Below are 24,050 nucleotides of genomic sequence, written 5' to 3'. Positions count from 1 at the left end.
CCAACCCCAAACCCCCATGTACCCCAAAACCCAACCCCAAACCCCCGTGTACCCCGAACCCAACCCCAAACCCCCGTGTACCCCGAACCCAACCCCCAAACCTCTGTGTACCCCGAATCCAACCCCAAACCCCCGTGTACCCTGAATCCAACCCCAAACCCCCGTGTATCCCAAACCCCCCGTGTACCCCAAACCCAACCCCAAGCCCCCATGTACCCCAAACCCAACCCCAAACCCCCATGTACCCCAAACGAACCCCAAGCCCCCATACCCTGGCAGCCGAAGCCGTCGGCCGTTCTCCGGAAGCCGCTCCCACACCGGACCACGCAGCGGAAGGAGCCCATGACATTCTCACACTCCTGGCCAGGGTGGCAGCTGTGCCCTCCCAGCGCACACTCATCAATGTCTGGAATGACAAACAACCTGAAAACCCCCAGCACAACGGAACACAGCACCCTGAGCGGGAGCAGCTAGAAATACTAGCTGATTTCATTCAGGGATGAAATAATTACAATACCACCAAGAAATTGCATTCTTGTAATGAGAAATGGCCTAAATAGAACCTTTCCTTAGCAATGTGAGTGACTTTTAAGGCATTTTAAGGCCTTAAAGTATTTAAGGGGCGCTTTGTAGCCGACCTGTCCCCAGCAGCACCTCTCTTACCCTGACACGTCCTCCCGTCGGCAGAGATAGTGAGGCCTTTGGGACAGGAGCAGTAGTAGGATCCCACGGTGTTATGACAGGTATGGGAGCAAGGATTTCCCACAGCACATTCATCTTCATCTGGAACAAGGAAACGTTTGCAAACCCAGTGAGACTTCACAAGAAACTGCACCAGAGCAACCCTTCCTCAGAGGTGTGTGACTGGTAAAGCCACAGGGCAAAACTGGACCCAGTAATGGAGCAGCTTCTGTACAACTCCCTTCATGGACAACCTTCCAGGGCCAATACAGTAAGCCAATGAAGTATCTCAGATGATTGCTCCCTAAACCAAGCATGACTCAGTCAGCTAGAGAGACAGCCAGAATGCTCACACCCTTCCAGCAGGATGGAGGTGGAGAGAACCATCCAATAGGTTCCCCAGCAGGAACCTGTGGGCTGTGGTCTGGGTTGCCAAGGTAAGTCCTTCCTTGCTCTGCAGGTGCTGAGGCTCAGTGTCCCTCAGGTGTATCTGAGGGACTGAGGAAAAGGCTCTCTGGCACTACTCACATTCTGGGTGAGGAGAGAATCAAAGTCTTCATCTGCCATTGGATCCACACCCTTTGTCAATGGCACTGACACTTTCTGAAGTACTGCATGGTTTGAAACTCTGACTAAAGGTGATGTAGGTCCCGGGGGCGAGCACTGTGTCCAGCTCTGGAGATCTCAGTACCAGACAGACACGGACCTCTGAGAGCAGGTCCAGAGGAGGTGATGGAGATGCTCCAAGGGCTGGAGCACCTCTGCTCTGGACACAGGCTGGGAGAAGAGAAGGCTCCAGAGTGACCTTATTGCAGCCTTCCAGTACCTGAAGGGGCTCCGAGAGAGCTGGAGAGGGACTTGGGACAAGGAAATGGAGGGACAGGACACAGAGAATGGCTTCCCACTGCCAGAGGGCAGGTTAGATGGGATACTGGGAAGAAACTCTTCCGTGTGAGTAAGGCCCTGGCACAGGTTGCCCAGAGAAGCTGTGGCTGCCCCATCCCTGGAAGGGTCCAAGGCCAGCTTGGACGGGGCTTGGAGCAACCTGGGCTGGTGGAAGGTGATCCTGCCTGTGGCAGAGGGTGGGATGAGTTTTAAGGTGCCTTCCCCCCACCCCGTGAGTCTGTGATTACACCACCCCTGTCCATCAGTACCTGAGCAGTAAGGCCCAGAAGAGTCCAAACCAAACCCAGCGGGGCACTGGTTGCTGCGATCCCCTGGATAGTAAAGGAAGCACACGTTACTTGGGGATAAAAATACGGCCATTTTACTACTTTAGCATTAAGAATTGCAGCCCAGCTATTTATAAAGTATTTACTATACTTGAACACCAAAACAGAAACTTTTAAATCCAGCCTTTAGTAGTTTTTCTGCTTGGGCTGTAAAAGTCAGTAGTACATGTTTTATGCTGGTTTGAATAACATCAAATGGTGTGTGGAGGTTCCTCTTGGAGTGACTGCAAGTTCCACCTCATTACTACCTGATTTATATTTATGTGGGTTTTGCTGGGGGGAGAAAATACACAGTCCTTTTTCTTAGTAGGTATGGGAACACAAACCCAAACATAAAACCCACCACACAAAAGCACCCTGACCCTATAGAAAAGCAACAGGTTGGACAGGGCTTGGAGCAATCTGGTCTGGTGGAAGGTGTCCCCACCCTTGGCAGGGGGTGGGACTGGATGGACCTCAAAGTCCATTCCAACCCAAACCACTCTGGGTTTGCATGATAATTTCATTTTAGAGAATGAAAGGGACATGCAAGGAAATGGAACTATTTCAGGTTAACTCTGAGGCTGCTGGGGATGCCGTTGGCAGTGTGGTGAGGACCAGGGGTGAAGGAAGCGCAAACCGCAATAGCTCTTACGTGTTAGTCTGTGGGTACATTAATGAGACAGGTAGGTCTCAAGATCTACAAGAAAGTTACCCAACTTTCAAAGAATTTCCTTTTGAGGCTACAAGGAATGAATTCTAGGAGAAGAAGACATTATTTTGCCATTGTTTGATTTCTGGGAAAGACTAGAACAGTACCTTTTGCAATGGAAGCCTGGATTTTGAAAGCCACAGCTTCTTCCAGTGGGTTGTAGTCCGCTGCAATGGAGGAAGCATGGAGTGTTTCCACCAGGAAGGGCATCTTGCCCTTGGTGTAGTCGTAGGTGACGGTGTGGTTCCAGGTGTAGGGAACGCTGACTCCATCCATGGTGAAGAGCCGGGTGGAGTGGGCGTACAGCTGCCCCGGGCCCGTCTGGATGTAGTCCTCGGTGTAATCCTGGAACAGCAGGATTTGGGCATCAGCTGCTGAGTGCAGCCAAAACCTGGGCCATCTTGCATTTGAAAGTTGCATGAGACTTCAGAGAAAGGGTTTGATCTGAACAAATGGTATTTCACACACACATGTCCTTTCCACTCTTGTTTTAACTGCTGAACCTTAACAGCACCTGGTGCATTTCTTTAAACAAGATACAGACTGATGTACTGAGGAGCCTGATGATGGAGGCCACAGCACTGCCAAAAACCTGAAAATGATCCTACTCTTTAATAACAGTCTTTTCAGGTCAGAATATTTTATTTGTATTCTAAGTCAGACGCTGACAAACGTGCTAAATAAACACGCAGTAGAGAAAAATTCTGCCACTAAAAAGAGGTATAAATATTGGACATACAGTACATTGCAGTGCAGCAAAATATCAACAACTTTATGTATATTTATCGTACAGTGGGATTAACACAGAGAAATACTGGTCAACTACCACTAACTAATGACTAAGTCAGAGAGGTTAAAATGCCCCTTTCCAGCTCTATCAAAAGCAACACCAATGTGCCTGCAATAACTACCCTGAAGACCCTTCTCAGCACCACCTGCCAACATCTCAGATTCTTGAGAGACCAACATCACCTGCCTGATGACGACTTTTTGCTTTCAAAGGCAACATCAGCATCTGTCAGTTAAAGCAGGCATAAAACAAGCCACATACAGTACAACAGTTTTCAGGAGTCAGTGTTTACTGCTTTTCCCTAGATGAGGAGGGAGGGAGGGAGGAAGGAGAGGAGGGAGGGATGGCAGCTTTACCTTCACGTTGACATCAGCCAGGGCCGGGAGCTGCAGCACGTGGCCGCTCACAACCACGTCCAGGAGCAGGGCCCCGTCGGAGTCCAGGCCCCGCGCCACGTGCGTCAGCCGCAGGATCTCACCTGGGGATTGCAGAGCACCTTGGTGTGTCCAGCTTCCCAACCAGAGACTCCCGTTACCACAGGGCATCGGAACGGGAATCCCCTGACGAGCTATTTTATACTTGCATTTTCTAAGGGGTACTACCATCAAAACCATGGCATGTTTCAAACCACAGCTCTAAAAGCTGTATTTAAGCCTCAGACACACTCAGAAAATACTGCTGTGAGCACAAGACTCAAGTTTCAGCAATGGTCCTGTGCAATTTTTTAAGAAATGCAGGATCTATCCAGCATAATGGACACGGAAAGAGCTGGTCTATCCCAGGGAACTCACCAGTTGCAAACTCCACTTGAGTTTCTCTCTTGAAGACGGCATCAGTGAGCGTGAACCCGTTCATTGCTTCCCCAATTTCTTTGGCAGTTGTCCAATAAACTGGGCTGAGTATAGAAACGAGCTTTCTCATAGCTGGGCCTGAAAGAATGACCACAGAACATCAGGGAGCTTTAATCTGAACATCACAGGACCCACATCCCCAAGAGTGAATGCAGACCTAAAACTAAGGTAACCCTTCAGATCTAAACCAGAAGACAGGATGTATTGGTGTACTCAGAGCAAAAAAAAAAGTGATAAAAGTGAAAAAGCCTACCAATGCTCCGAGGGACGTTTGTGATCTTTGCCTGTATGACTCTGGTGTCAGAGTCTGGGCTGTCCGTCACCGTGGCGTTCAGGAAAGCAATCCCAAATTCCACATCATTAATGTTGCCAATGATGCTGCCCTTGGCACGGGCAGGCCCACCTGTGCAGAGGGGGGAAGGAGGGAGGGAAAAAAATGGGCCACATGATGTGTGCTGTTGGATATTGTAGGGGAGATTGAATTGAGCTTAAATTGCAAGGGAGGTTTAAGCCCAAAAAATTAAATTACTCGGTCAGTTGGGCAAGACATGAGAGAGCACCAGTGAAATCAGGAGAGCCACAGGCTTTCCCCACACCGCACAAGCTGTAAATGAACTCACCGGGACACGCTTGGGTGTTGCACCGGGATATCTGGGAGGAGTCCCCGGGGCAGGGCCGGCCGCGGTTCGATGGGGCGGGGCTGCTGCACAGGCGTACCCGGCTCTGCTCTCCCCCTCCACAGGAGGCAGAGCACGGGCTCCACGGCTGCCAGTGCCCCCAGTTCCCATCCACTGGAGAAACGGAGAACGAAGAAAGCCATTTTAAAGTTTAAATGTTTCAGGCTGCATCGGTTATGCTCAAGTTCATTACTTCTTGAGGGAACCAGTGTGTTAAAGGAATAGTTCAAAGGATGACCAAACCACCTTAGTGGGCAGGTGTGAACCTTCTCCCTCAGAAACACAGTGGAAGAGACATTTTCATATGCTATGTCCTGGTTTGATTTATTCCCTCTCCTTTTGGGAAAATCTAACATGTGAAGGGCAAAATCCTTCTCAGGTGACAGTCATTTAAAAAGGCAGAGGATTATTAGATTGTATGAAATCATAAGGAATTATAAGGATTTTCACAGAATCTCAGAAGGTTTGGGTGGAAAGGGGCCTTAAAGCTCATCCAGTTCCACCCCCTGCCATGGGCAGGGACACCTTCCACCAGCCCAGGTCGCTCCAAGCCCCGTCCAGCCTGGCCTTGGACACTTCCAGGGCTGTCCTACATTCCTTCCACACGTTATGGGATGCCTTCCAGGGCCAGCTGCATTGGCCCTGGGGCAGTGAGCACTCACCTGGGCACGGGTCGGTGCTGCACCTCTGGCTCTGCAGGTCGGGCCCGGCGCAGCCCCTGCCGCCGCTGGCGGGCCGCGGGTTGTCGCAGCTGCGGTGCCGCCGGGCCTGGCCCCCCCCGCACGTCCGGCTGCAGCTGCCCCAGCTGCCCCACGGGCCCCAGTTGCCGTGGACTGGAAAAATAAGTCACATCTCATCTGTCTTCCTCTTAATAACAGTTATTTAAAACCAGACAGTAAAGCAAGGAAAACACTTCTACTGGAGAGTAACTTCTTAATCTCTTTTCCCAAAATAAAAAGAACCAGAGCTAAGAAAGGGATCCGTTCAGCCCCCTGGTTGTTGTGGGAGTGTGTGACTTGTGCAGTGCATCCCTCCCCTCCTGCACTCCCCCAAAGCCAGGGAGGGGGTGAGCAGCCCGACCCGGAGCACTTACTGGGGCAGGGATCGCTGTTGCAGAAATCCATCTGAACGTCACTCCCTTCACACTTGTGTCCCCCGAACTGCGGGGCCGGGTCCGAGCAGAGCCGCGTCCTCTGCCTACTGCCCCCCCCACAGGACACGCCGCAGGCGCTCCAGCTGCTCCAGGGGGCCCACTTCCCATCCACTGCGGACAGAGGCACGGCACAGTTACAGTCTGACTGCGGGAATGACAAAGCAAAGCAGTGCTACCTCAGGAAAACTGACCGGGGGAGGTCACAGACTCCAGAACATCTCGGCTACGCAGGCATTCCTACACAGGGACCTGGGGGTTCTGCTGGATGAGGGATGGACATGACCCATCCACGTGCACTGGCAGCCCCAAAACCCCCATGCCCTGGGCTGATCCCCCAGTGTGGGCAGCAGGGCAGGGGGGGATTCTGCCCCCCAAGGTGAGACCCCCCTGCAGAGCTGCTCCAGCCCTGGGGAACAGCACAGCAAGGACATGGAGCTGCTGGAGAGAGTCCAGAGGAGCAGAGGGATGGAGCAGCTCTGCTAGGAGGAAAGGGGAGAGTTGGGATTGTTCAGCCTGGAGAGAATAATCCAGAGTGACATTATTGCACCCTTCCAGTGCCTAAAGGGGCTCCAGGAGAGCTGGAGAGGGACTTTGGACATGGGCCTGGAGGGACAGGACAAGAGGGAATGGCTTCCCAGTGCCACAGGACAGGGTCAGATGGGATACTGGGGGGAAATCCTTCCCTGTGAGGGTGGGGAGGCCCTGGCACAGGTTGCCCAGAGAAGCTGTGGCTGCCCCTGGATCCCTGGAAGTGTCCAAGGCCAGGTTGGAGCAAGCTGGGCTAGTGGAAGGTGTCCCTGCCCATGGCAGGAGGTTGGAACTGGATGAGCTTTAAGTCCCTCCCAACTCAACCCATCATTCCATGATTCTATGATTTCCAGGAGTGACAGAGAGAAAGAGATGACCTGTCTTTTAAATAACCCATAAGCCTGACCAGAATCCTGGTCCTCTGGCTGCAGCTGCACTGTCTGAAGATGGAGCCATCACCACCTTCTCCACCCCCTTCCTAACCCACCTGTGACTGACTGGTTCTGCAGTTTGGATAACAACATCCAGCACCAACGGACATTGCTACTCAGGGATCTCACGTGGGGCAGGTCTGAGCAGTTGAGCACAGGGGGCTCTGATCTCCTAACATGTGGTGACACAAACTGGCACAATCACATCCATGTGAGCACTGGAGCTGGGGACTAAGAGGCTGAGTAGTCTCAAGCCATTTGCAAGCAACAGCATCCTCAGCAGCAGCACACAGAGCTGTATAAACGTGTAACATCAGGCCCTTGGGTGCTCCACTACCACGAGGGCAGTTCTCCCTCCCACCAGCTGTAGTCACAGTGGGGACTCAGCGCAGGATCTGGCATGTGAAAAATGGAGCATGAAGCCAGAAGGCTCAGTCTGAGCTACTCCACATTCCACTCCATGGAACTTCCCTTTGTTATCCCTGCACTCAGCCAAATATAGAGGTCCTGTTTCAAAATCGTGAGTTTTCCTATCCGCTCATGAAGGACTCACTGAAAATGTGGAAGGAAAGGATAAATGAAAAACAGATCCTAGGAAAAATTAAAAAAAAAATGTTTAGGAAACCTGTAATTTAACTGCCAAGGATTTAAATTGCTGCTTTTTTGGGGTAAAGGAAGAGAAGCAAGGACAGGAGAAGAAATCCCATCTCTAGGGTCTATAGAGGGAGGCTGAACATGTGACGGGGCCAGGACAGTAAAAGCCTCGAGGGGGAATTTGTTCAGTACCCCCGTTTAGAGCTGGCAGTGTCAAACACAAAGGAGCAGACAGACGGTGAGCAGTGTCCCCTCACCTGGGCAGTGTCTCCGCTGGCACAGCTGCAGCTGGGTGTCGGGGCCGCGGCAGCGCTGCCCGCCGTGCGCGGGGGCCGGGCTGGCACAGAGCCGCGCCCGCCGCTGCGTGCCCTGCCCGCACGTCTCGCTGCACGGGCCCCACGGCAGCCACGGGCTCCACTCCCCGGCCACTGCAACGGCAGCACACAGCACATCACACATCACACCGCTCCTCAGGAGCTGCTCAACACCACAGCAGCAACAGCACACACCCTGAGCGTGCCCTGGAAACGTCTGCCTCGAGCAACAGCTGAAATGGGTCAGCGGTTTGGTTTTTAATGCATCACCTCGCCGTGACCTTGGAACAACAGAGCTGACAAGACCCGAGGGAATGGCCTGAAGTTGTGTCAGGGGAGGTATCAGGAAAAGGCTCTTCCCCCAGAGGGTGGTTGGCACTGCCCAGGCTCCCCAGGGCAGTGGGCACGGCCCCAAGGCTGCCAGAGCTCCAGGAGGGTTTGGACAACGCTCTGAGGGACAGGGTGGGACTGTTGGGGTGTCTGTGCAGGGCTGGGAGCAGGGCTGGATGGTCCTTGTGGCTCCAAATCAGCATAGCTGTGATCCTGTGAACACTTGATCAATCTGACATCTCCCAAGTTCCCTGGATGGGCTGGAGGTCTGAGCCTGGCCAAAGCTGGCACACAGCTCCAGAGCCAGAGCTGATTCTGCTGCCAAAATCTAGAGAAATAAGTCTCAGGCCCATGGATGAACATTTGGAATCATGAGTTCAGGAAAAAGGGAAAAATCAATACAGTGAAAATTGTACAGAAGGGAACCTCTCAGTGGTGAAGGTTCTGAATAAACTACAACCTCTCCAACATAGGAAGTAATGAGACAGGAAGGAAACCTGAACATTCAAATAGTTAGCAGGAAGATGTGGCAGAAAATTAAAACAACAAAGGAAAATATACAGGTAAGGTATTAAATTACCAATGATAATTATTTACATGGCTTTTAAATAGTTGGTGATTTGGGTTTGGTTTTTTTTTTAACTGGCTTTGCAGAAGAGGTTGAGAGCGGTGAATTTACTCTGTGAGAATGTGAGTATCAAGTACTGGAAAACATCAAAATACAAAATTTACTTTTTAGTGATGTAAAAAAAAAAAAATTGCTGAGAATATTCCTTGCCATTACTTTTGTGATTCCTGTTTCCAAGAACTAGTGCCATTCAGTGAATTACAACCAATTTTAAAACAAAAAAAATACAATTCCAACTTAAATAAGCTGAGAGAATTTGGGTTTGGAGAAAAAAAGAAATGTATATATGACACCCCTTGTGCAAATAACTTAAATTCCTCGTGTCTTACCTGGGCAAGGCTTGACATTGCACATGACTGACTCCACAGCACTGCCCTTGCAGGGCTGTCCCCCGTGCTGGGCCGGGGGGGCACTGCAGGTCCTGCTCCTGGTCCTGTTGCCGTGTCCACAGCTCTTGGAACACTCTTCCCACGGCCCCCACTCCGACCAGCTGCCATCCACTGGGAAACAGAAACACCCCCAGTTTTCTTTAAACAACAGTTTTTGGTATTTAATGAAAATTCCTCTTTCTTTACATGAAAGACACAATCAGTTCCAACTGCTTAGAAAAATGAATCTGCCATGAAGATCTGTGATGGTGATGATTCATTGCCCGGACACAACACAAGGCACACTAAAAGTATCAATTCACTGTGGCCTTTTGATACTTAAACAGGGCTTATAAAACAGAGGGAGAGAGACTTTTAACATGGGCAGACAGTGACAGGACATGGGGGAATGGTTTTAAACTGCTAGAGGGCAGGGTTAGATGGGATACTGGGAAGGAATTGTTCCCTGTGAGGGTGCTGAGGCCCTGGCACAGGTTGCCCAGAGAAGCTGTGGCTGTCCCTGGATCCCTGGAAGTGTCCAGGGCCAGGTGCAACCTGGGCTATTGGAAGGTGTCCCTGCCCATGGCAGGGGTGGAATGAGATGCTCATTGAGGTCCCTCCCAACCCAGGCCACTGTGGGGTTCCAGCTGTGGCAGAGGAGTACCTGGGCAGGGCCTGCTGTGGCAGCTGCGCACGTCGGTGCCGGGCCCCTCGCAGCTCCTGCCCCCGTTGGCCGGGAGGGGGTTGTTGCACTGCCGGACCCGCTCCTGGACCCCCTGGCCACAGGTGACGCTGCACGCCCGCCATTCCAGCCATGGGGAGAACCCTCCGTGCACTGCAGGGGAACAGGGAGGCTGCTTGGAACGTGCTTGTGCTTAAAACTCTCTTAGATGAGTGAAAAATGCTCTCCCTGAGCCACCCTTGGAAATCAAACTCACTTCATGTCTTCACTACTGCAAAAATATCTTCCTGCAGCTCACAGACAATTATTGCTTATGCTCCTAAAGGCTGCTCTTTAGAGGCACAGTTCAGTGATGTGTTCTGAGCATGGGTTCCAGACCCTTTCCATTATTATTTATGTCTCTCACTCCACACCCTCTGCCTCACCCAGCAGGATGAGTATAATGGAATCAAACGTCATGAAACAGAATCCCACTGACATCTCAGACAAGGCTTAACTTAGACCTTATAAGGAAGATAAGATGGAATCTCTTATCCATAAAACGTGGGTAGGATAAAATCCTGGCCCCACTGGACCTCAGGGAAGGCCGTAATGTCCCGGTGTGGAGCCACCGTTTGCTGGGCTGTGCACGTACCCTGGACGGTGAGGGGCACTCTGACGAGGACGGACCCCAGGAGGTTCCTGGCCACGCACTCGTAGGGGGCCGTGTCCTCGCGCCGCGCGGCCGCCACGCGCAGGGACCCGTTGGACAGCACGGCCACCCTGTCGTCGCCCACCACGGGCTGGCCCTGCCGGGACCAGCTGATGGCAGGGGCAGGCTCCCCCCTGGCCTGGCAGTGCAGCAGGGCCGTGGCACCGGCGTCCACAACGGTGCCCACGGGCTCCACGGTGATCACCGGGGGGCCTGCAAGGGACAGATCTTCAGGCAACAGCACTGCATACAGCTCCTTGCTGACTTCAGGTCAAAGGGTTGGGCAGAACGGGCACAAAGAAACCTTACGTCAGTTCACTTCGACTAAAATTATTATTCTTGCTCTTCCACTGGTAAAACAGAATCATGGGATCCTTAAGGCTGGAAAAGACCTTTGAGATCAAGTCCAATCATCAACCCACCATGTTCACCACTAAACCATGTCCCCAGGTGCCACCAAACAGACACACGTTACAGTGCACACAATAGGCCAGTTTAACGTGGTTTAACATCTGAGGACCAAAGCTGGGATTGGGGCCCCACTATAAGAGCACACTGTCATCTTTATTGCTAAAATGTGGGGTTTTTTATAAAACAGGACGATACTGTTAATCATGTCCAGAAGCAACTAAGACATAAGTAACAGACCCACGGTGCCTGAGGCTACAGTAGGAAGGGGATGTTTAGAAATTCTCCCAGTAGCAAAAAAAAAAAAAAAAAATTTACCATATTATTTCTGCCAAAAACAAAACATCGTCACTAAAAACTGGGATTCATCTCCCATAAATTTCTTACTTTAGAAGCTGAGGGTCTAGTTCAATCCAGGGTCTAGAAATCCTCTCTAGTTAACCAAGAGAAACAGGCCCTTCAGAAGGCCTGAAGTTGCTCTGCTCAAAGTTGGTTTCTAAGATGAGTCTCAATCCCCTTCTGCATCCTTCTTTAACTTTAATCACAGCTTAGACCAGACACTTAAATATTCATGATGAAAATTCTCACAGCCCAGAGAAGCTGTGGCTGCCCCATCCCTGGAAGTCTCAAGGCCAAGTTGGAGCAACCTGGTCTAGTGGAAGGTGTCCCTGCCCATGGCAGGTGATCTTTGAAGTCCCTTCCAACCCAAGCCCTTCTACGACTTTATGAAAGATGAGACAAGTCTTAACCTACAGGGCATTGCCCAGACTCCAAACCTTCCCTGGGAGCTGCCTCCACTACCCACGGGCAGGCGATCACCCCATCTGTGGCACTGCCCTCCCTGAGCCTTACTCTGCAGCGTGAGGGTCAGGCTGCGCTCCACCACCCCGGCCTCGTTGGTAGCCACGCACTTGTAGTCACCAGCATCGTCGTTCTGGAGAACAAAACGGGGTCACTGTTCAGAGCCCCTCCGGAGGGGGAATTTTCTGTGACTCAAGGCAGCACTCCCTGGATCTGAAGGGTTCTGCTATTAGATCCTGGAGTACCTCAACATTTTGCCTTTATTAACAGTAAGCTAATGTGGTGCATTATTTTTATTATTCCATTTCTAATTTCCTTCAACTCCTTCATGCTGATGATCAAATTAATTTTTTAAACTTAAAGAAACTCAAGGGAGTTGCTGTTTTTAACCCCATTTCAAAACACAGACAAGAGTTAATGGGAAAAAAAAGGCCTTATTCTTCATATTAGGAATTTAGATGCTGAGGTATTTGCACAAGGAGAATGCACTTGCTGACCTGACTTTGTAGAATCCAGGGGCTTCTAAGGTTAAAAGCAAAAGTCCCATTTAATTGGGCACGACCAGCACACCAACAATTAGCACATAGATTCAGTTCTTCTGACAACCAAAGAGAACTATGACCCCCTGTTCTTTTTTGGTCTCAGTACTTCGAGTCTAATTCTAGCCTGAATTAAAACACTAGTTAAAGGTAAAAGCAAAAGTGGATTAAATGTGTAGCCTCACTCTTTCCAAATGATGTGATTTGGAACACTTTGAGTAATACAAGTACAAGACAGAAGCTCCTGGCAGCAGAGCAGGACTCACCACGGTGCCGTAGATGGCGAGGGAACCGTTGATAAGCTGTCGGATCCTGTTGCTGATCTGAACCCCAACTCCCTTCTTGCTCCACTGGATGGTTGGAGGGGGATCTCCCCTGACCTCACAGTTCAACATGGCATTGCCCCCCAAGGGCTCGATTCGGCTGGAGTGGAAATCCCCCTTGAACACTGGGGGCTCTGGAACACCAGGGATGGCCAAGAAACAGCAGAGGCAAAATAAAATGCACTCAGTGAGATTGCTGGTTGGGATCATTCACCTCGGACTTTCTGAAGTGGGAATTTCAACCTGTTTCAGTGTTTCCCATTTAGCCATAGATGAGGTATCAAATGCTAGGGGGAAAGGTTTTAAACTGAGAGAAATCAGGGTTAGATGGGATATTGGAAAGGAATTGTTCCCTGTGAGGGTGGGGAGGCCCTGGCCCAGGTTGCCCAGAGAAGCTGTGGCTGCCCCTGGATCCCTGGAAGTGTCCAAGGCCAGGCTGGACAGGGCTTGGAGCAACCTGGGCTAGTGGCAGGTGTCCCTGCCCAGGATAGGGGGTGGAATGAGGTGAGTTTTACAGACTCTTCCAACCCAAAGCATTCCAACTCCACTCTCCAAACAGCTGGCTCTGTGAAACTGCCCAACAGTGCCTACAGCTGCTGGCACCTCACATACCTTTGACATACACAAAGCCAATGGCTTTGATGGAGCCCACTGTGTTCTCTGCTGTGCACACGTAGGTGCCAGAGTCGTCCTTGGAGACCCTGTCGATGAGCAGCTCGCTGTGTCCATTGACATCGTCGTACTGAGCTGGGGGAGCACAGGGACAGGGTCACTGCCAGGCCTCACACACACAGGCCATCAGAGGGTTTCTGTTCAGCAGCACTGCTCAGGGCCCCGTGACACTGCAGTTCTGAGACACCCCAGGAGTGCACAGAAAGCCACTGCTATGACATTTGCCCACATGCATCTGTTCACTGAAGTTGTTCCTTAGTTTTGTTTATTAGTTGCTGGATGCTGAGTAAGCATCATCAGATACTGAGTGTTTTAATGTGCTACATTGTTGGCTATAGAAGAGGAACAATTTCTTAATTATTTTCCTTACAGCTTTGTCTCAGAGGCCATTTAATTATATGATTGCATAACAGTGAAGATATTCCTCACGCAATCACTAACAAGCTTATTCCCTCTAGATTTTTCTTCTTCCTTACCTTAAACTACCTGCAATGCTGCATGGGAGAAAACTCTGGAGCAGAATGACCACCAGGGACCTGGTGTTACCCACCTGGAATGATGTTATTGTTGAAGGTCCATGTTATTTTGGGTACAGGTCTCCCAGTTGCTTTGCAGGTTAACCTGAGCTGCTCTCCTTTGGTCAAAGCTACATCTCCAGGCAGTTCAGTGAAGGCTGGCAGCACATGGACTGTCAGGGTGACTGTGTGTGTGTCCTCCCCGGCAGCATTGGCAGCCACACAGGTGTAACTGCCAGAGTCTTCAGGCTGCAAGGAAACATGTGGGGGCAATTTCAGCTGTGATATATCCTACACAACACTGCAACTCCTAACAGGAGGAGAATCTCCAAAGGTCTGGAACAAGCATTCAGCAGAAATGCTCAGCTGAGCTCTTTCACTTCTCTAAATTTTTGAAGTATGACCAACACTTCTTTTCACCATTCCTGAGAATTTACCACTACAAATTCTTCACAGATTTTACTCCTCAGTGGAAAACAAAACTTTCATAAAGACTTCGTAATATTAGGAACAAGAAATCAAAATAAAACTTTGGCTAATCCAGAGGTGGATTTTATCACTGCCAAACCTGTCCAGTAATAGCTTAGATTGAGGGAACTTACAACAACATTGTCCAAAATGAGGTCTCCACCCGGCACAGTCTGGTATTTTCCCACTATCTCTGTTAACAGCATGTTGTCCTTCTTCCAGTTTATTGTTGGTGCTGGAATCCCATCAGCCACACAGGACAGGACAGCCTGGGAGTCCTCCGTGACCGTGTACTGTGTGTCCGTGCTGCGGATCCTGGGGGGAACTGTGGAGAGGTTTATTACAAAGATTTACCTCTGTGCATTATCCCAGCACTCCTGTAAAGGCAACACTGGACTGAAGGGAACACTGCCTGGATCTCCTGTATTGTCCATCTCCATCAGTGACACCACCAATGACCACATTCCTAAATTCAAGCAACTGGCTGATACTACAACCCAGTAACACTCCCCTATTAAGTTGCACAATTTTCCTGAACTCCTCCTGTTCATCCCAGCTCCTTACTTTCCATGAGGTCACTCATCGTTTCCCCGCTATCCCACTTATCAGAGATTCCCAGAATGGTTTGGGTTGGAAGGGATCTTCCAACTCATCTCATTCCACCCCCTGCCCTGGGCAGGGACACCTTCCACCAGCCCAGGTTGCTCCAATCCCTGTCCAACCCGGCCTTGGACACCTCCAGGGATGGGGAGTCGACAGCCTCCCTGGACAGCCCGTTGCAGTGGCTCCCCATCCCAGCAGGAATGCCTTACTGTGCACAGCCAGCTGGGTGCTGGAGGAGCTGGACCCCGCCGCGTTGGTGGCTGTGCAGGTGTAGCGGCCACTGTCCCCGGGCTGCACAAACACGATCTGCAGGGCACCAGTGCTCAGCACCCTCCTCCTCAGCGACTCCAGGATCTGCTGCCCATCCTTGTGCCAGCTGATCTCCGGCCCAGGGGAGCCCTCAGCCTCACACTGCAGAGTGACAGACTGATCAACGGGAACAACATATTCCTTCGGGTGGGACTTGATAACAGGAGGAACTGAAAGGAATTAAGAAATTACTTAAAGAATTAGAAACATGGAATGCTTTTGTTCTCAGTGAAAATACTCCTAAAAGCATATTTTGATCCTAAAGTAGACACAGAACTAAAGGGAATAAACCTCCTGGGCTCTGTTCAGTGTCATGGCAAACAGGAAAGCACCAGGTCCCTTTCGATTGCTCAGAATTGTGTTTGGACCAACAGAAAGAGTTTAAAGATGATTTACCTTGAACTTTCAGTTTGATCTTCCCCAGAGCAGTGCCAGCTGGATTCTGAGCAATGCACATGTAAGTGCCAGCATCTTCCACAGCTGTTCTGGCAATCTGCAAACTGCCACTTGGAAGAACCGTGTAACTGTTGCCTAAAACAAATATAAGCAATGTATGACCCTTTGGGTTTGGTTTTTGTTTTTAAACAAATAGACAGGAGGAACCCAAGCCTGCACATCAGAAACAAGAATGTCAGTGCCTGAGTCACAGCAAGCAGGTTGAGTTTCAGGGTTAGGATACCTGAGGTGATGATGTTGATGCCCTCCTTTTGCCACGTGATCACCGGCTGAGGGGTGCCCGTGGCCTCACACGGCAGCACGATGGGATTGTTCATGATGACATCCAGCGCCCCCGGCTGAGCCTGGATAACTGGTGGTTCTGTGGAAAAAGGGAAAGGCAACAGGCTGAACCTTCAAGGCTAGAAAAATACAGAAGATAACTAAAAGTGCATAACCTGAGCAGGTTGAATGAGCACTGTGTGCTGGCAGCCCCCCTTACCCTGTACGTGCAGCGTGACGTGCCTGTGGGCAGTGCCGGCGGCGTTCCGGGCCACGCACGTGTACCGGCCCGCGTGGGCCAGCTGGGCAGAGGGCACCTCCACAGCTCCTGGGGCACAGACAGCATCAAACACAAGCTGCATCCTCTACTCACACACTTCTCCCTCAGCATCCCTCCCAGGAGGGCCATATTTTTATTCTGAGATATCGGAGAGGGGATTCCGGGGGGTTGTTTGCACTGAGGTAATTAATTACGTCAAGATGTGCCCAACCGTACCCTCCCACTGGTTCTCTGCAGCACAGTACCTGAGGAGAGAATTCTGTACCCATCTCCTCTGGGAAGCAGCTTTATGCCATTTTTGGTCCAGTGGAGCGAGGGGACAGGAACTCCAGAGGCAGTGCAGGAAATCAGGACTGAGGACAGCTTTGTTACCAGAAGGTCTGTGGCTTCATCTGCTATAGATGGGGGCACTGGAAATGAACAGCAGTGCAAAGGTTACTTGCCCACATTCACTTTTATAAATTCTTGGAAATAAATTATCTTTCTTGGGAATACCAGAGACTTATGGATATCAGTATCATAAAGAAATGAAATAAAAATCTCAACAGAAATTCTGGGTGCCACACACATGTAACAGCAATATCCCCTCTACCTTGAACAGTGAGCTCAACTGCTCTTTGATCTTCTCCTGCATCATTTGACACAGAGCACTCATAGACAGCAGTGTCATCCACAGTGGGAGAAATGATTACTAAGGAACCTGAAGACAGAAGTCTGAACAAAGAAAAAAGAAAGTGAAAGCCATTGAAACACTCCTTTTCAGGTCATCAGCCCACTGAATTTGCTGGCTACATAAGATAACATTTATACATGGTTAGATTTTTAAAGTGCCAAAATCATCCCTAAAAACTTTAAACCCACAGGGAAAAGAAAACACCTCTCACCTGTATGTATTCTGGTTCTGGTCAACACTAAGCAGGTGCCCATTTTTCTTCCAGCTAATTGCTGGTCTGGGAATTCCAGTGGTTTCACAAGGCAAAGTGGTTTGCACATTTACAGTAACTGTGATATTCGTCTGCCCAGGAGCAATAGCTGGAGGAACTAAGGACAAACAAAGCCTAATTATTCAGAATAATTATATAGAGAGATATATATGCCCATACATCTCTCTCACATCTAAATATATTGAGCTGAACTGTCTGAACACATTGACTTAATTTTTATAAGGAGTAACTTGACAGTAACAAACCTACTAAACAGGTAGCATGGGATGTGTCAGGTCTTTCTAGTTCAAGACAAGGAATAAATATTTTCTTCTCATGAACATTTGGGTTATATTCCTAAGGCTGGACATTTCTTCTCTGTTTGTTTTTACCAATGCAGCTAAAAAGGGGCTAATTTAAAATGGATATAAGTGTATTTCGGAGCTGTAAGGCCCCAGTTTTACCCAGGACCTGCAGGTCGATCCTCCTGCGCTCGGTGCCGGCGCTGTTGGTGGCCATACACACGTATCTGCCGGTGTCAGCAACCTGTGCTGAGGGGATGTGCAGGGACCCATCCTCCAACAGGGAGTACCTGAAACAGAGCCAAACACTGCTGTACACTCTCCAACCAACAGGGCCATCCTGGCAGTGCTGAGGAAAGATGACTCAGGACACAACCAGTGGCCTCAACACGGGGTGTCTCAATTTGTCCACACGGAGTTTTCTCCTTTATTGCACTTATTCTGACTTCACTCTTCCCCAGAGGAATGATGAAATCTAACTGACATAGTGATTTCACATAAATGATACTGGATTTACAGAAAATGGCCAAACTCCTTTTTTATAGTTTCTCATTTAACCTTAATAAACCCTAATTAACGCTTGTACTTTTTCTTCGAAATGTAACTGAATTCCCTACATTTGCTCAGTTCTAGAAAATGCCAAACTGCTTCCCTTTAAAACAGTCAGAAGATAGAAACCATTCACTGGTATAAAAGTTGGTACTAGAACGTGTATGAAAAGTTTTATGTATTAGAAAATACAGAATACACTCCAGTAGCTTTTGGCCTACATGAAATTGCTCTTCTTCATCCCAAAACTCCATACATATATACATATATATATATATACATACATATATATATATAAAAATATAAAGATCATTCACATTTAGTGTTCAAAACCTTCAATATTAGAAGAATTACTATTACATTTAGCTCTAAAAGGAGGGGGTTTTGTCCTTAACAATAAAAGGCTGAAACCTTTGGTACTGCTACTTTTCTGTAGAACAACTTCTGGTCCCAGCCCTTGACAGGGGGTTGGAACAAGATGGTCTTTAAAGTCCCTTCCAACCCAAACCCTTCTGTGATTTTTTGATTCTATGACATTACACTTTCTATCACTGTTATTTTTCCACATTTGAGAGTAAAAATATTAGTTCTGATCTGTGAAAACAAAATTGCTTTCTAAGTCATTGATGTCTAATTACACTTTCCGTAATGAATACATTCTTAAATAGCAATGAGGAACATTTATGTTGACTTCTGGACAATACCTTGTACTGTTTCCAGTAAAAACAGCCCCATCCTTCCTCCAGGTGACTCTGGGGGCTGGGACCCCTCGTGCAGCACACTCCAGAAGGGCAGAGGCATTGATGTGCACCACGGCAGTCTGGGGACCACTCCGGATCGTGGGAGCCACTGCAGAGGGAAAACTGCTGATGATGCAAAGAAAATAACTTTACACTGCAATGACTGAAACTAAACACATGAAAATAGAGGCAGCAGCAGGTTTGGGATCACTGCAAAGACAGGAACAAGTTTCTTACCATTTTGGGCAGCACACGGTAACTGCCACAGCGCAGCAGGGGAGGAGAAAGAAACATTGGCTGAAATGCACTGCAAAGGTCAGCTCTGCAAGTTATGGGGTGGGAATCAAACAGAAACAGGGAAAAAACTCCTTCTCAGCACCCGAGTGTGAGAGCAGAAGAGTTTCTTATCAGACTGGAGGTGAGAAAATAAACAGGTCTAAAATGGAGCTCAGGGCTGTGGTAGCACAGGACAAGTATCAAGCACAGGGCCCCTCAGGCCCTGCCCTCTCCTGCTGCAGGTGCAGAGAAGCTGCCACAGGTTTCAAGGAACCTGCCAAACCAGTGGCCAAGCCAGCTGTGAAACCCTGTCCCCAAGGGGCCAGTGAAATGCTTTCAAAAGAATCTCTCTGAATTTGCCCAGGAGCATTTCTCAGTCCTGTATCTGGGGGTTCCCTCTGGATGTATCCTGACTCCCTATCAGGATGATGGCCAGATGCAGCTCCATTAGCAGGAAGCACAGACAGATGGAGAGTGAGCCATGGGGAGACCCCAACAGGTCCTTTAGTTTGGGGACAGCTGTGGACTCAGACATGAGACCACACTCAGTCCCACAGTTTAGGCATGGCCTGAGTGGCCAACATGTGGCTAGAAAAAGACCACTAATATTTGCTTCCTGCTGCCTGAACTCCTGCAGAAATGCCATGCAAAGATGAAGGTGCACAAGGCTGATCTGTGATTTTACCATGCACTGTGAGCAGGAACTCCCTGGTCACCTCTCCTGCCACGTTCCTGGCCACACAGGTGTAACTGGCTGTGTCCCCCAGGTCAGCATTGTTGATCTGCAGGTACCGCCCGCCCGACAGGATCCGGACCCGCGGCGTTCCCTGAGGGCACAGACAGACACATGGACACATTTAGAGCTTTCCCATTGTCCTCCTGGTGAAGACAGAACATTCTCTCATTGCAGAGCAATGAAAACCATGAAAGAAGGGCATAGATAATTCATTGCTGGCTTAACTTCATTTACATCCCTCAAGATAAGAGGGTAAGCAAAGTTTTAAAAAACTATCATTGCTCACTGGTTCCCCCTTGAAACCCTTCCTGGGACTTGTGCCTGAAGGAGACAGCCTTTTGGGCTATACAGCCAAAGGGCTTGGGAGTTTTTATAGAAAGGGGCAACTAATAACACAGGATTCAGTTTTTTATTATTATTTTTTTAATCTATGCACGCTACAGGCAGAAGGAATACAAGTTTCTCTACACTGTTCTTCCAGCATCGTAGTCTTGTTCAGGTGGGAGCCAGGATAGACTTAGCCAGCTAAGTTCACCAGCCAGGAGTTCACTAGCCACAGTTCTGGATAGAGGCTCTGTATCCAGAAATCCAGCAGTTCTTCCCAGCCCTACAGTGACTCCACAGCCCCTGCCACAAGGGCAGTTCAGTCAAAGCTTTCTTACCACAGCCAGTCTGGGTCACGTCTGCACGAACGACTGACAGTAACATCAGCTACAAGTGCTCAAAGACCTGAGTGGATACAACCCAGTAGAAAAAAGAGCAGGAATTCAAGCTTTTCCAGTGTGTGCTACCCACCCTGTGGATAGAATTGAAACCTGACATTCCTATCTACTCTTTTGCCTAAGGGTCTGAGCAGAGCACTGCAGAGGTGACACTCCTCTGGTTCTCACTGGCACCCTGGAACACTGGTTTCATACCAGACACCAGCCCCAGGCCTACAATGCAGGACAAACAGCAGGGCTGGAACCTCTCCGGTGACATGAGTCACCCCCAGAGTGGATTAGAGACAGATTTTGGGTAATCACTGGTATTTCCTGTTCAGAACACAGCCTATGTGATGGTTTCTAAACACAGAGGCATATAGATGACAGAAGACAGGGGGTAAAGCTATAATTTAATCCTTATGCTCTACTTAAGTATGTTAGAAAACCTATCCTGGAAAAAACACAAATTCAGCAAGTTAAATAAAGACAGACTAGGTCAAGAGGCTCCTGCTTACATCTTGTGTTAACCCTCAATGTGCATTTCCAAATTTATGAAGAGTGTCAGGACTCTAAAGCTGCTGGAGGTCACATCTTCCCACAATTCTGCTACCAAAAAAGGTGGTGCAGCACAATTCCATCATTTAGGATGCAGAAGGGGACTAGAGCAGACCTCATACTAGTGCAGACCTCAAAATCTGCCCAGTGGAAGACAAAAAAGCCACAAGGCTGGTCCCAAAGAGCAGTGATGATATAAATGGAAATAACACTGCAACCTGAGAACATGACTTTCCCCAAACTTCTCTTGTCACTGTGAACATGTGTCACTCAACATTTCCAGGATAAGGAGGATGATATGTCAATAAGCACCTCCCTTTCCACACCAAGGGCACCCCTTTCCCAGCTTTTTAGTAATAGAAGGCTATTACATTTCCCTGAGGTTGAGAAAGCAACCAGGCATTGGGAAGGACACTGATGTTCTCCTGATATCTGGAATGTATCTTCACACAGGCTCACGGGTGGGGAGGCCCTGGCACAGGTTGCCCAGAGAAGCTGTGGCTGCTCCAGCCCTGGAAGTGTCCAAGGCCAGGTTGGACGGGGCTTGGAGCAACCTGGGACAGTGGAAGGTGTCCCTGCCCATGGCAGAGTTGGAATGAGATCTGCTTTGAGGTCCCAAGAAGCCTCAGCCCTCACATACGGACATCAATTCACGAGGCAAGAGGAGAACTCACATTATAAAGCTAATTCCCAGGTTCCCAGCTCAGTACCTACAGCCATCACAGCCTTCCTCTCCTGCTTTGAGCCCTGGTGAATATTTTTAACAGTGGCTGCCTTTCATGCATTGTTTTCATTAAGTACTGCTTTTAAAACACAAGCCTTCCAATGAAGACTAAGGCAAAAAGTATTCACATATTTCATTTCCAAGCCTTGTTAGACCTTCTTTTCATAAAACCCCCCACTACTCAATTAAGAAATTAACTGTTCAAAAGCAGGTTTGATAGTTTTGTTTCTAGCTGGTTCTTGGGCCATATTCAAGATCACAGTCTCTAGCAGCAGCTTGTAAGATATTCACCCACCATATTCTTACTTCTTCCAATAGTATTTAATTCTTCTAAATTTACACTAGAGAAAGAGTCTGAGGAATGGTATGTCAAAAGGAAAGCAAACAAGGAGAAATTTGGGTGAACATTTAGTGATGGATCACAGTTAAGGGAGACACAATTCATAAGCTGAATTTGTTTCCTCATTAAAGAATAAAGATCAACTGAGGGAAAATTATCAACTAAGTTCAATCAATAACTGAACTTCAATGTTCAGTTGAGTAGCACCTGTTTCGTGAGTGATCCCAAGGATGGGAAGTAAAAAATTCTTTCTGTATAAACCATCCCCCTCCTGCTAATTGTCTCTCGACCAGCAAAGACTGGTTCCACTATGGAATTCTGAGTGGAAAAGATGCATTTGGTACAAAACTGTGGTGATTAGCAACCCATTTGCTTTGAAAGAACTTCAGTTCCTTTCTAAATGCTACTAGAGTAGGAGGATGCATAATATAGCCAAAGGAAACATATAGTGTAGTCTTTTCTCAGCTACCTTTCCTGGGAAGCCATTCAGGAGTTTACCGAAGGCTTCTAGCATTGCTCAGAGGATCCAGGAGGAGCAAGGGATCCCCCTAAAGGAAAAAAGAACAAGTAACAGCGGGATGGCCACTTCACAGGTTTGCTGGCTTCAGTCAGGGCTACCTGGAGTTGGGCTGGGGCTACTCAGCTCTCTGGAGCTCATGTGCTGCACGGGAGGGGCGAGTGAGAGGAGCAAGAACCCTCAGGCACTGTGTGTAACAGCTACAGGGAGCCAGTGCAAACAAGGAACCCCTGTACCTCCAGGAGCGCTCCGTTCTTCAGCCACGAGACGGTGGGAGGGGGCACAGCGTCCGACTTGCACTCCAGAATGACCTGTCTGTTCTGCAGCACACTCACATCCTGGGGCCCACCAGTACCAGCAATGTTGGGAGGAACTGGAACAGAGAACAAAATCAACACCACACGTATGCTATCACAAAAACTCCTTATTGAAAACTTCCAACTTAGTTCTGAAGTTTAAAATAAATGCGATGGCTCGATATCATTAATTAGTTCAACTTTTCAATACCTGAGCTAAATGTATCAGTACATTTCATCTCCTTTTCACAATAAACTTCCTAGTATTCAAAAACAGGACTTGGAATTGTAACAGAAATCAGGTGGAAGTTTCCCTTCTAATTGTGTACCATGCTCAGAATAACTATCCTTATTCAGAAACGTTAGTTATGATCATATGGTGCAATATCAGAGAATATGTCCTTGTTAAATGAGATGCTGATTTACCTTAGCAGTTCACACTTTGAAGGAATAACTTTTTTTCCTAAACTGAACTTACCATGCACTCGCACTAAATATTCCTTATCATCATCCCCTGCTGGGCTCGATGCCAAACACGTGTATCTTCCCGTGTCCTCCACCTAGAGACAGGAACAACTTCAGCAGAAACCTCAGAATGCGGGAAAAAATCAGCAAAAACAGGAAATACAAACATGGCAACAACATATAAGAGGCAGCACTTGAACACAAACACAGCAGATAAGGAATGCCTGGAAGAAAATGAAGTTCTTGAATACTTCATTATTTTACCATGCTGGGATTGTTCAGAGATGGCTTAGGAGCTGCAGGCCTCCATAAAATCTCTCTAGATAATGTGTCTCCAAGCAGTAAAGATGGAACTGGCAGTGGGATCAATCTAAGAAAGCGTCAGGTTTGGGTACTAAGGAAATCCTTTTGTGCACACACAGTCATTAAATCCTTTATGGTTTCTCCTTCCTGTAAACTCCTCATTGTAAAGCCAAGAAGTGTTTGTTATACAGACAAATGAATCCCCAGCCCTATCCCACTGCTCTTTGAGGAACTTCACCTGGCTGCCCACAGTTGGATCCAGTCTTTAGTTTAATGGTGAAGGTTTTTAAAGGTTGTTTTCTTGGACTCTTTTATTGTATGAATTAATCTGAAAGTCTTTCTAG

The 24,050-nt window shown here is 48.6% G+C and overlaps 1 protein-coding gene across 1 annotated transcript in view; it reads right to left on the bottom strand.

The window, feature by feature from the left end:
* Window positions 1–24,050, bottom strand: part of HMCN1 (hemicentin 1) — a 161,192-nt gene that overhangs the window by 12,466 nt on the left and 124,676 nt on the right. Inside the window, exons 69-99 of the mRNA XM_017834940.1 lie at window positions 23,417–23,498; window positions 22,879–23,015; window positions 19,752–19,893; window positions 18,755–18,899; window positions 17,664–17,791; window positions 17,161–17,317; window positions 16,869–16,990; window positions 16,522–16,686; window positions 16,217–16,324; window positions 15,959–16,096; window positions 15,676–15,810; window positions 15,180–15,449; window positions 14,502–14,692; window positions 13,935–14,148; window positions 13,325–13,459; window positions 12,656–12,846; window positions 11,902–11,983; window positions 10,585–10,854; window positions 9,933–10,103; window positions 9,230–9,400; window positions 7,886–8,056; window positions 6,016–6,186; window positions 5,585–5,755; window positions 4,866–5,036; window positions 4,499–4,648; window positions 4,186–4,323; window positions 3,751–3,872; window positions 2,712–2,949; window positions 1,836–1,898; window positions 664–783; window positions 272–406 (exon numbers count right to left, since the gene is read on the bottom strand). Coding sequence (XP_017690429.1) covers window positions 272–406; window positions 664–783; window positions 1,836–1,898; window positions 2,712–2,949; window positions 3,751–3,872; window positions 4,186–4,323; window positions 4,499–4,648; window positions 4,866–5,036; window positions 5,585–5,755; window positions 6,016–6,186; window positions 7,886–8,056; window positions 9,230–9,400; window positions 9,933–10,103; window positions 10,585–10,854; window positions 11,902–11,983; window positions 12,656–12,846; window positions 13,325–13,459; window positions 13,935–14,148; window positions 14,502–14,692; window positions 15,180–15,449; window positions 15,676–15,810; window positions 15,959–16,096; window positions 16,217–16,324; window positions 16,522–16,686; window positions 16,869–16,990; window positions 17,161–17,317; window positions 17,664–17,791; window positions 18,755–18,899; window positions 19,752–19,893; window positions 22,879–23,015; window positions 23,417–23,498 — 4,804 coding nt within the window. The remainder of the gene's footprint in view (window positions 1–271; window positions 407–663; window positions 784–1,835; window positions 1,899–2,711; window positions 2,950–3,750; window positions 3,873–4,185; window positions 4,324–4,498; window positions 4,649–4,865; window positions 5,037–5,584; window positions 5,756–6,015; window positions 6,187–7,885; window positions 8,057–9,229; window positions 9,401–9,932; window positions 10,104–10,584; window positions 10,855–11,901; window positions 11,984–12,655; window positions 12,847–13,324; window positions 13,460–13,934; window positions 14,149–14,501; window positions 14,693–15,179; window positions 15,450–15,675; window positions 15,811–15,958; window positions 16,097–16,216; window positions 16,325–16,521; window positions 16,687–16,868; window positions 16,991–17,160; window positions 17,318–17,663; window positions 17,792–18,754; window positions 18,900–19,751; window positions 19,894–22,878; window positions 23,016–23,416; window positions 23,499–24,050) is intronic.

Source organism: Lepidothrix coronata, unplaced genomic scaffold (genome assembly GCF_001604755.1).
Source record: "Lepidothrix coronata isolate B3197 unplaced genomic scaffold, Lepidothrix_coronata-1.0 Scaffold246, whole genome shotgun sequence".
In the NCBI taxonomy this organism is placed as follows: Eukaryota; Metazoa; Chordata; class Aves; order Passeriformes; family Pipridae; genus Lepidothrix; species Lepidothrix coronata.
This window is presented reverse-complemented; position numbering and strand designations above follow the sequence as displayed.